At 43.0% G+C, this 12,542-nt stretch overlaps 1 protein-coding gene across 1 annotated transcript in view; it reads left to right on the top strand.

Moving 5' to 3' along the window:
* Window positions 1–4,945: 4,945 nt before the first annotated feature.
* LOC149449576 (killer cell lectin-like receptor subfamily B member 1A) overlaps window positions 4,946–12,542 on the top strand; it is a 50,480-nt gene continuing 42,883 nt past the window's right edge. Inside the window, exon 1 of the mRNA XM_089693073.1 lies at window positions 4,946–4,991. Coding sequence (XP_089549199.1) covers window positions 4,946–4,991 — 46 coding nt within the window. The remainder of the gene's footprint in view (window positions 4,992–12,542) is intronic.

Here is a 12,542-nt window from a genome sequence, read left to right on the forward strand (position 1 = left end):
CTTCACCCCTCTCCACCCATCTCATTTTCTAACTCCTCTATCTTATCTTCTCCTCTTCCCATCCTTCCACTTTTCTCATGGCATGTCATGGTCAGAAATCAGGCTCAGAGACCAGTAGCTATAGCAGTTGAGGGACCCCCACCGACCAGCAGGATTGGCATGCAAGCAGGTCACACCAATAAAGTCGCACCCGAAGGGCAGAGTCTAAGTACTAACCAGTTGTTAGTTAGTTAGTTAGTTAGTACTTAGTTAGTACTTAGTTAGTTAGTTAGTACTTAGACTCTGCCCTTCGGGTGCGACTTTATGTTGGTTATGTGTTATAGAAGACACTGGTAGTGATAAGCAGAATTATGACTTTACTTGTGTGGCTTAAGTTACAAACATACAGAGCACATTTCATCAGACATATTACAGACTCATTACTTCCTGAAGAGATGATAGAGAGACAGAGAACCATGAAGTCTTACACATACACAAACTGATAACCTTAGTGTACAGTGCCATCTACTGGTCAAGTGATATTAACATACAAATACAGTATATAGTACATGCTGTTGCATTCCCAACACCCCTTCTCAACGGCATGTGCATAATTATATGACTTTTAGTCTCTTTTGTAGAAAACAATAACGTTCCCTTGTTTTTGGATAATCTGGTTCCATTGGTGTTTTCGCTTCCTTTGCATCTTGCATGTGAAACTGTTCTAACATTTCTGTAATTTTCTGACTTTGGTTAAGAAGATAGCTTCCATCCTCTTCCCGCTCTATTTGAATTCCTAGGTAGTGAGTAATGTTCCCCAACTCTTTAATTTCAAAATTTTGTTTCAGTTTGTGAACTATTTGGTCATAGTCCCCTTCTTGTTCAAAACACGTCAAGATGTCATCGACGTATATTAGGATGTATGTCCATTTGTTTCCGATGGTTTTGCGACCAGGAGGGAGTTCTGTTAGTGACCAAGTTTTATTTTCTTGAAGTGATTTTATTTCTTCTTCAGCTGCTTTTCTCCACTGATCGGCTTCCCTTCTCGGCAAAGTTTCTATGTCTTCCCAGGATGTTGGCTCCTGTGTTTGATGTGTTTTAGCAGCGTATGATAACCTGCGGGGTGGGATCCCTTTTGTCATTCGTGAGGATCTTCTGATTTCTTGTTGTTCAGTGGATTCTATTGGCTCGTTGATTGTAAGTTCCACTTCTTGTTCTGGCTCTTGTCCTGCTTCGCATGGGTCAGTGTCTCTTGCCGATTCAGCGTGTAAATCCTCTCCACATTTTTCAAGAATTGTATTATCTGGTGCTTTACTTTCATCAAAATAAACACTGCGGCTTACTGTGACCTTGTTGGTCTTTGGACAAAGGATTCTATATCCCTTCCTCTGCTCACTGTAGCCCACCAGAATGCCTTCTATGGCTTTGTTCTCCAACTTGGAGCGTTTCTGACTTGGAATGTGGGCATATGCTTTACAGCCAAACACTTTGATGTGTCCTACGTTAGGTTTTGATCCATTCCACAGTTCATATGGTGTACTCTCAATAGCTTTTGATGGGAGCCTGTTTTGTAGGTATGTTGCAGTCATTATTGCTTCTCCCCAGTATTTGTTAGGTAAGGCAGCGTCCGTAATCATACATCTGGTCATTTCTACAAGAGTGCGATTCTTTCTTTCCGCTACACCGTTTTGCTCAGGAGTGTATGGTACGGTTGTTTGGTGTATAATACCTTGTTTCTTTAGGTATGATTCCATCTCTTTATACATATATTCCCCTCCATTGTCAGTGCGTATTATTCCAGGTTTCCTTTGGAACTTGTTGCTTGTCATAGCTACAAACTCTTGAAGTTTTTCTAATGTCTCACTTTTGTGCTTCATTAGATACCTTATTGTGTACCGGGAATAATCATCAATGAAAGTCAGTAAATATCTGTTCCCGCCAGGTGTGATGGTTTTCATTGGTCCGCACACATCACTGTGTATCAGTTCCATGGGTTTAATGGTTTTACTCTGACTGGTCTGTGGAAGAGAGGTTCGGGTGGCCTTTGCTTTGATGCAACACGTGCACTTGCTGAGTGTGTGGCAAGGCAATATTTTCATGTCTTCTGATAGACCTCTCTTTGCAAAGTCCTTTATAGCTTCTGGGTTTCGATGCCCCAATCTTCTATGCCACAGGTGGATGCACTTGTCATGTGGGTTATGAGTTGCCACATTAGCCTTCTCACTTTCAGTGATGAGTTTGTACAGATGTTCATTTAATCTTCCTCTTGCTAGAATTTGCTTTCCATTTTGAATTGTGCATTCATTACCTCTGAACTGGACAGTGAGTCCATTGCTTACAAGGGTTTTTACTGATAGGAGGCTTCCTTCTAGGCTTGGAACATATAGAACATTCTTTACAAGGATGCTCTGCTTGCCCCCTGATGGCGTTTTGCAGTTCAGAAATCCCTGACCTTTACCTTCTGCTGTAATACTTTTCCCATTTGCTAGGAAGACTTTATCTTTTACACTAAAATCAATTTCTGTGAAGAATGTCTCGTCACTTGTCATGTGACTTGTTGCCCCTGAATCAATGTACCATCCATGTGAGGTACTATTCTGAGTCACTTTAAAAGTACCACTCCATGACGCACTTTCATTTTCTTTCATGACCGCTTTAGCTCTTTCTCTTGTGGGTAGCTCCCGCTTTCGCTGCTCAGCTTTCCAGATTGAACAGTTCTTTTTCAGGTGACCGGCCTTTTTGCAGCGAAAACATACCCTGGTTTCTTTGCTTTGTCTTATGCCTTCATGCACCTTCAGAGCTGCCTCTAGTCTCTCATTCTCTTCACTATGCAAATTTTCCTTTCTTCTGCTGTATTCATCAATTAATTTTCCCTTAACATATTCTAGCGTCAGTTCAGTTTCCGGTCTAGTTTCTAGAGCATTTATAAGGGCACTGTATGATTCTGGAAGGCTGCATAGCAGTAGTGCCACAACATGGTTGCCTTTTATTTCTTCACCTATTGCACCCAGCTTGTCCACAATTTCTAGCATAGCATTTACATGTTCACCCATTTCCTGCCCTTTTTCCAGCCTCATCTTATACAGTTTGCGTAGCAGATATAGTTTACTGTTTAGGTTTGCACGTTCATGCAGTGTTTGTAATGCAGTCCACATACCTTTAGCTGTGTGTTCTTTCCTTATATGAATGAGATGATTGTCCTCCACTAACAGGCTTATGACTGCTTTTGCTTGCCTGTTTCTCCTGTCCCATTCTTCCGGGTTGTCATTGGGTCTGTGTGTATCTAGTACCGGCCACAAGTCATCTTTGGATAACAGCAGTTCAAGCTTAAACTTCCATAGCTGGTAGTTGGTATTGTTGAGCTTTGCTATTGTAAACTTCATATCTGAAGCACTTGCCATCTTTCAGTGAATTGGACACAGCTCTTGTTTCCTCACACAGGATTTGGTAGGATTTTAAATGCAGCACTTACTTGCTTGTAGTTTTCCTTTTTCCAGTGTCTGGAGCTGGGCCCATAACCTGTTGGTTATGTGTTAGAGAAGACACTGGTAGTGATAAGCAGAATTATGACTTTACTTGTGTGGCTTAAGTTACAAACATACAGAGCACATTTCATCAGACATATTACAGACTCATTACTTCCTGAAGAGATGATAGAGAGAGAGACAGAGAACCATGAAGTCTTACACATACACAAACTGATAACCTTAGTGTCATCTACTGGTCAAGTGATATTAACATACAAATACAGTATATAGTACATGCTGTTGCATTCCCAACACTTTATTGGTGTGACCTGCTTGCATGCCAATCCTGCTGGTCGGTGGGGGTCCCTCAACTGCTATAGCTACTGGTCTCTGAGCCTGACTTCTGACCATGACAGGCCATGAGAAAAGTGGAAGGAAGAGGAGAAGATAAGATAGAGCAGTTAGAAAATGAGATGGGTGGAGAGGGGTGAAGGGAGAAGAGAGGGGGTGGAAATGAGGGAAGGGGTGTATTGGAATTGGTGACAAGAGCAGAGGAAGCAAGAGGGAGGGAAAGAAGGTTGGAAATATTGAGGTGGTAAGGGAAAAGGAGGAGAGAGAGATGGAGAAGAGTAAAAGGGTAGTTAGAGGACTCAGAGGAGAGAAGAGGTGTGTCATGTACCTGATAGGAGACTGAAGAGACCAGGTTAGCCTCTTTAGTATCTCCGGCCAGAGCACCATTGGAAGTGAAACAGATAGTGCAGAGGGACAGGAGGATCACAAGTGTCTGTAGATGTTGGTGGCAGAACCTTGGTCTGAAGATGCTCAGAAGATCAAGCAGAACATCTGGCTCAGCACCACAAATAGAACCAGCGACCATTAGAGGGGAACTCTGATTTCACTGCAGATTCAAAAGTGGAGTCCATTAATGCTCTCAGTGAGCTTGCAACAGGAACACACAGGAATTACTGGAGCTGGTGCTGAATGCAGCCAGTGCAGGTGCTCAGTAACAGTGTGGAGCAGAAGGGTAGACACATAGGAAGCCAAGATCAGCAGCAAACCAGCAGCAAGGTACAGAATCAAATCAGGGTCATAAATGGAGCCGAGGACAGGAACTTGTATGGAAAGTTACAGACCACCCAGAGTTGACAAATATAGCAGGAGAGAAGGACACTCACACAGAGACTTCAGATCTCAGCCCACTTCTTGTAACCAATCCAGTAAGTTCCTTTACTTTTATTATTTTTAAACCATTTAACTCCATACTGTCTGATTCCTTTCCACCCAGTCATGTAGGCCCTGTGCTTAATCCACTTCCCTCATATCTCCAGAGCTGTTATTAGTAAATCAGCCCCATTGCCTCTAATAGGTCATATTCTTGTTCTTGCTGTCCTCATACATAGCTGACCACAGTGTGCAGACACAGAGGAGCTCTCAGGTTTCACTACCTCTTCTCCTTCAGATGCAGAGATCACAGAACATCATATGAGAGCAGAGACAACATGGAGGAGGATGCCGAGTCTGCCCTGAGGAGAGCTCAGAAAGCAGGTAACCTGGGGAGGGATGTGGGAGAACACCGTGGGTACTGGGGGCCCACAACTGTATTCTATCATAGGGGACAATGATGTGCTGAACCTAAAAGTGGCCAAACATAGATCAGCTACTGGAAGATTTGGGTAGTTGACGAAGGGTATTGCTGAACTCAATCATCTCTGATTCTTGTACTGTACGATCCTAAATAATGTATGATTACCTCATGGGGCACTACAGAAGGGGAACTTAGAGAGCTTTGTCAGGAACGTGTGTAGAGATGTCTTGGAGAACTGTTCCTTTGTTACCTTTAACTACTTTAGTGAAAGAACTTTGTTGTTCAGTTTAACTGCCTAGTCTGAACTCAGTAAAGGGTTTCATGCATGGCATATCAAAGAACAGGGCGTATTCCGGGGGATAAGAAAAGTTAAAGAAGACACAGAACAGAGGTCTAACGAGCAAAGAGCTGTCCTTAGGAGGCGATACCGCCATTACTAATGAATACCGCACTTGTTTCATGCTTAAGCCAACCAACCAGGAAACAGGTGACATGGTTAAAGAGACGTAGACATTGGTAGTGAAGGGATTTGATGCTTGCCCCCTTTCCTGGCGACCAGTTCCCCAAACACGGTGACTGACTTTCAGACACAGAGTACCTAGGGACCTAGCTTGAGAGTCTCGAGAGTTGTGCTGAGGCTTTGAGAGGAGAACAAGCATGGGTTTATAGAAGTATGCTTCCTGTATCCAATTATATACATAGGAGGTGCAGCGCTAAAACAAATTCTTAAATAGATTTTTCCATATAACAAAAAGTCCAATCCAGAGCTTTTATATAGAGAGATAAAAAATGAATCAGCCAAGACCTGACAGATATCCAGTATCCACCTAGGAAGGAGTTGGAAGTAGAATAGCAGTTGTTGCAATTTGGATTCAGAGCCCTGTCTGGAAACCTGGTTGCCTGTCTGAGACTGCATCCCTGGGTGACATTTATTCATGTGTGTCTGTAAGCTTTATATTGAAGGAATATATTCAGTCCAGTGGTCGCTTCCAGGAAGCACACAGCGTATATTGACCTTTCCTTTGGAGGAAAAGTACAATCCAGCCAAGACCCGACAGATATCTGATAGGTGCCCAGGAAACCACCAAAGGGAGAAATCCTTCACCAACATCAATCACACCGTCCCTTACCAGATGGTATTGACCCCCAAAGGAAAGGTCAATATCCGATAGGTGCCCAGAAAACCACCAGAGGGAGAAATCCTTCACCAACACTAATCACACTGCCCCTTACCAGATGGTATTGACCCCCAAAGGAAAGGTCAATATCCGATAGGTGCCCAGGAAACCACCAAAGGGAGAAATCCTTCACCAACACCAATCACACTGCCCCCTATAAGATGGTATTGACCCCCAAAGGAAAGGTCAATATCTGATAGGTGCCCAGAAAACCACCAAAGGGAGAAATCCTTCACCAAAAACAATCACACTGCCCCTTACCAGATGGTATTGACCCCCAAAGGAAAGGTCAATATCCAATAGGTGCCCAGGAAACCACCAAAGAGAGAAATCGTTCACCAACAACAATCACACTGTCCCTTACCAGATGGTATTGACCCCCAAAGGAAAGGTCAATATCCGATAGGTGCCCAGGAAACCACCAAAGGGAGAAATCCTTCACCAACATCAATCACACTGTCCCTTACCAGATGGTATTGACCCCCAAAGGAAAGGTCAATATCCGATAGGTGCCCAGGAAACCACCAGAGGGAGAAATCCTTCACCAACACCAATCACACTGCCCCCTATAAGATGGTATTGACCCCCAAAGGAAAGGTCAATATCTGATAGGTGCCCAGAAAACCACCAAAGGGAGAAATCCTTCACCAAAAACAATCACACTGCCCCTTACCAGATGGTATTGACCCCCAAAGGAAAGGTCAATATCTGATAGGTGCCCAGAAAACCACCAAAGGGAGAAATCCTTCACCAACACCAATCACACTGTCCCTTTCCAGATGGTATTGACCCCCAAAGGAAAGGTCAATTTTCTACAGGTGCCCAGGAAACCACCAAAGGGAGAAATCCTTCACCAACACCAATCACACTGCCCCTTACCAGATGGTATTGACCCCCAAAGAAAAGGTCGATATGCGCTATGCGCTTCCTGGAAGCGACCACTGGACTGAATATATTCCTTAAGGATCCTGGTCTTCAATATAAAGATACACCTGAATAAATGTCACCCAGGGATGCAGTCTCAGACAGGCAACCAGGTCTCCAGACAGGGCTCTGAATCCAAATGGCAGCAACTGCTATTCTCGGAAGGAGGTGGCTATCGGGTATCTGTCAGGTCTTGGCTGATGAATTTTTTATCTCTATATATAAAAGTTCCGGATTGGACTATTTGTTATATGGAAAAATCTATTGAACAATTAGTTTTAGAGCTGCACCTCCTATATATATATATAAGTATTGTAACCTGCAATACTGTGCTAGCTGCTTATGTGGGGTATAAGTACTGAGCTTGAACGGACCAGAGTGCGATATAGTATATTTTTTATTGTTCCTGTATCCAATAGCAACATGTGGATCATGGTCACTGGGAGTGAGGAGATGGGACTGCTGTATTATTGGAGACCGGTACAAGCTATGCGGTACTGGCTTAGAAATGCTGAACACCTGCAGAGGGGCAAAGTCTAACAGAAGTGTGCCCATAGTGCATACGTGTACAAAGTGTAGGAGTTTGGCCATGGATTGCAAAGAGTCAACAGTGCTCTCTTGGAGGAGTCTCGCTTCTCATTTAGAGCACTGCTTTAACATGGATTTCATGTGACCACAACTTCTGCCACCACTGAGGGCACACGAGAGATCTCTCATTCAGTTCCCCAACTGAAGACCTGCCCACAATTAACTATCCCAAATGCTTTCACCAGCCATGATATCCTCACAAACCCAACCTAAGCTGATCAATCAACCAAATCTCATCCTTCAACTACTCATTCCCTACAACCATGTCAAAACAATGGAATGCCATTGTAAAGACTGACAGCAAAGCTCATTATTAAATCCTTCTCATTGCTCCATGCACAGTCCATCACCATATCCTCATTGTTCCATGCACAGTCCATCACCATATCCTCATTGTTCCATGCACAGTCCATCACCATATCCTCATTGTTCCATGTGCAGTCCATCATTATATCCTCATTGTTCCATGCGCAGTCCATCATTATATCCTCATTGTTCCATGTACAGTCCATCATTATATCCTCATTGTTCCATGCACAGTCCATCACCATATCCTCATTGTTCCATGCACAGTCCATCATTATATCCTCATTGTTCCATGCGCAGTCCATCATTATATCCTCATTGTTCCATGTACAGTCCATCATTATATCCTCATTGTTCCATGCGCAGTCCATCATTATATCCTCAATGTTCCATGCGCAGTCCATCATTATATCCTCATTGTTCCATGTGCAGTCCATCATTATATCCTCATTGTTCCATGCGCAGTCCATCATTATATCCTCATTGTTCCATGCACAGTCCATCATCATATCCTCATTGTTCCATGCACAGTCCATCACCATATCCTCATTGTTCCATGCACAGTCCATCATTATATCCTCATTGTTCCATGCGCAGTCCATCATTATATCCTCATTGTTCCATGTACAGTCCATCATTATATCCTCATTGTTCCATGCGCAGTCCATCATTATATCCTCAATGTTCCATGCGCAGTCCATCATTATATCCTCATTGTTCCATGCACAGTCCATCATTGTATCCTCATTGTTCCATGCGCAGTCCATCATTATATCCTCATTGTTCCATGCGCAGTCCATCATTATATCCTCATTGTTCCATGCGCAGTCCATCATTGTATCCTCATTGTTCCATGCGCAGTCCATCATTATATCCTCATTGTTCCATGCACGGTCCATCATTGTATCCTCATTGTTCCATGCGCAGTCCATCATTATATCCTCATTGTTCCATGCGCAGTCCATCATTATATCCTCATTGTTCCATGCACAGTCCATCATTATATCCTCATTGTTCCATGCACGGTCCATCATTGTATCCTCATTGTTCCATGCGCAGTCCATCACCATATCTTCATTGTTCCATGTACAGTCCATCATTATATCCTCATTGTTCCATGCGCAGTCCATCATTATATCCTCATTGTTCCATGCGCAGTCCATCATTATATCCTCATTGTTCCATGCGCAGTCCATCACCATATCCTCGTTGTTCCATGCACAGTCCATCATTATATCCTCATTGTTCCATGCGCAGTCCATCATTATATCCTCATTGTTCCATGCGCAGTCAATCACCATATCCTCATTGTTCCATGCGCAGTCCATCATTATATCCTCATTGCTCCATGCGCAGTCCATCATTGTATCCTTATTGTTCCATGCGCAGTCCATCATTGTATCCTCATTGTTCCATGTGCAGTCCATCATTATATCCTCATTGTTCCATGTGCAGTCCATCATTGTATCCTCATTGTTCCATGCGCAGTCCATCATTGTATCCTCATTGTTCCATGTGCAGTCCATCATTATATCCTCATTGTTCCATGCACGGTCCATCATTATATCCTCAATGTTCCATGCACAGTCCATCATTATATCCTCATTGTTCCATGCGCAGTCCACCATTATATCCTCATTGTTTCATGCACGGTCCATCACCATATCCTCATTGTTCCATGCACAGTCCATCACTATATCCTCATTGTTCCATGCGCAGTCAATCACCATATCCTCATTGTTCCATGCGCAGTCCATCATTATATCCTCATTGCTCCATGCGCAGTCCATCATTATATCCTCATTGTTCCATGCGCAGTCCATCATTGTATCCTTATTGTTCCATGCGCAGTCCATCATTGTATCCTCATTGTTCCATGTGCAGTCCATCATTATATCCTCATTGTTCCATGTGCAGTCCATCATTATATCCTCATTGTTCCATGCACAGTCCATCATTATATCCTCATTGTTCCATGCACAGTCCATCATTATATCCTCATTGTTCCATGCACAGTCCATCATTATATCCTCATTGTTCCATGCACGGTCCATCATTGTATCCTTATTGTTCCATGCGCAGTCCATCATTATATCCTCATTGTTCCATGCACGGTCCATCATTGTATCCTTATTGTTCCATGCACGGTCCATCATTGTATCCTCATTGTTCCATGCACAGTCCATCACCATATCCTCATTGTTCCATGTACAGTCCATCATTATATCCTCATTGTTCCATGCACAGTCCATCATTATATCCTCATTGTTCCATGCGCAGTCCATCATTGTATCCTCATTGTTCCATGCACAGTCCATCATTATATCCTCATTGTTCCATGCGCAGTCCATCATTATATCCTCATTGTTCCATGCGCAATCAATCACCATATCCTCATTGTTCCATGCGCAGTCCATCATTATATCCTCATTGCTCCATGCGCAGTCCATCATTGTATCCTTATTGTTCCATGCACAGTCCATCATTATATCCTCATTGTTCCATGCACAGTCCACCATTATATCCTCATTGTTCCATGCGCAGTCAATCACCATATCCTCATTGTTCCATCCGCAGTCCATCATTATATCCTCATTGTACCATGCACAGTCCATCATTATATCCTCATTGCTCCATGCGCAGTCCATCATTGTATCCTCATTGTTCCATGCACAGTCCATCATTATATCCTCATTGCTCCATGCGCAGTCCATCATTATATCCTCATTGTTCCATGCACGGTCCATCATTATATCCTCATTGTTCCATGCACAGTCCATCATTATATCCTCATTGTTCCATGCACAGTCCATCATTATATCCTCATTGTTACATGCGCAGTCCATCACCATATCCTCATTGTTCCATGCACGGTCCATCATTATATCCTCAATGTTCCATGCACGGTCCATCATTATATCCTCATTGTTCCATGCGCAGTCCATCATTATATCCTCATTGCTCCATGCGCAGTCCATCATTATATCCTCATTGTTCCATGCGCAGTCCATCATTATATCCTCATTGTTCCATGCACAGTCCATCATTATATCCTCAATGTTCCATGCACGGTCCATCATTATATCCTCATTGTTCCATGCACAGTCCATCATTATATCCTCAATGTTCCATGCACGGTCCATCATTATATCCTCATTGTTACATGCGCAGTCCATCACCATATCCTCATTGTTCCATGCACAGTTCATCATTATATCCTCATTGTTCCATGCACAGTCCATCATTATATCCTCAATGTTCCATGCACGGTCCATCATTATATCCTCATTGTTCCATGCACAGTCCATCATTATATCCTCATTGTTCCATGCACAGTTCATCATTATATCCTCATTGTTCCATGCGCAGTCCATCATTATATCGTCATTGTTCCATGCACAGTTCATCATTATATCCTCATTGTTCCATGCGCAGTCCATCATTATATCCTCATTGTTCCATGCGCAGTCCATCATTATATCGTCATTGTTCCATGCACAGTCCATCACCATATCCTCATTGTTCCATGCACAGTCCATCATTATATCCTCATTGTTCCATGCACAGTCCATCATTATATCCTCAGTGTTCCATGCACAGTCCATCACCATATCCTCATTGTTCCATGCGCAGTCCATCATTATATCCTCATTGTTCCATGCACAGTCCATCATTATATCCTCATTGTTCCATGCACAGTCCATCATTATATCCTCATTGTTCCATGCACAGTCCATCATTATATCCTCATTGTTCCATGCACAGTCCATCATTATATCCTCATTGTTCCATGCGCAGTCCATCACCATATCCTCATTGTTCCATGCTCAATCCATCACCATATCCTCATTGTTCCATGCACAGTCTATCATTATATCCTCATTGTTCCATGCACAGTTCATCATTATATCGTCGTTGTTCCATGCACAGTCCATCACCATATCCTCATTGTTCCATGCACAGTCCATCACCATATCCTCATTGTTCCATGCGTAGTCCATCATTATATCCTCATTGTTCCATGCGTAGTCCATCACCATATCCTCATTGTTCCATGCGCAGTCCATCATTATATCCTCATTGTTCCATGCACAGTCCATCACCATATCCTCATTGTTCCATGCACAGTCCATCATTATATCCTCATTGTTCCATGCGTAGTCCATCACCATATCCTCATTGTTCCATGCGCAGTCCATCATTATATCCTCATTGTTCCATGCACAGTCCATCACCATATCCTCATTGTTCCATGCACAGTCCATCATTATATCCTCATTGTTCCATGCACAGTCCATCACCATATCCTCATTGTTCCATGCGTAGTCCATCATTATATCCTCATTGTTCCATGCGTAGTCCATCACCATATCCTCATTGTTCCATGCGCAGTCCATCATTATATCCTCATTGTTCCATGTACAGTCCATCATTATATCGTCATTGTTCCATGCGCAGTCCATCATTATATCGTCATTGTTCCATGCACAGTCCATCACCATATCTTCATTGTTC

This window comes from Staurois parvus, unplaced genomic scaffold (genome assembly GCF_062004578.1).
Source record: "Staurois parvus isolate SC_StPar_1 unplaced genomic scaffold, SC_StPar_1.0 ptg000612l, whole genome shotgun sequence".
NCBI lineage: Eukaryota > Metazoa > Chordata > Amphibia > Anura > Ranidae > Staurois > Staurois parvus.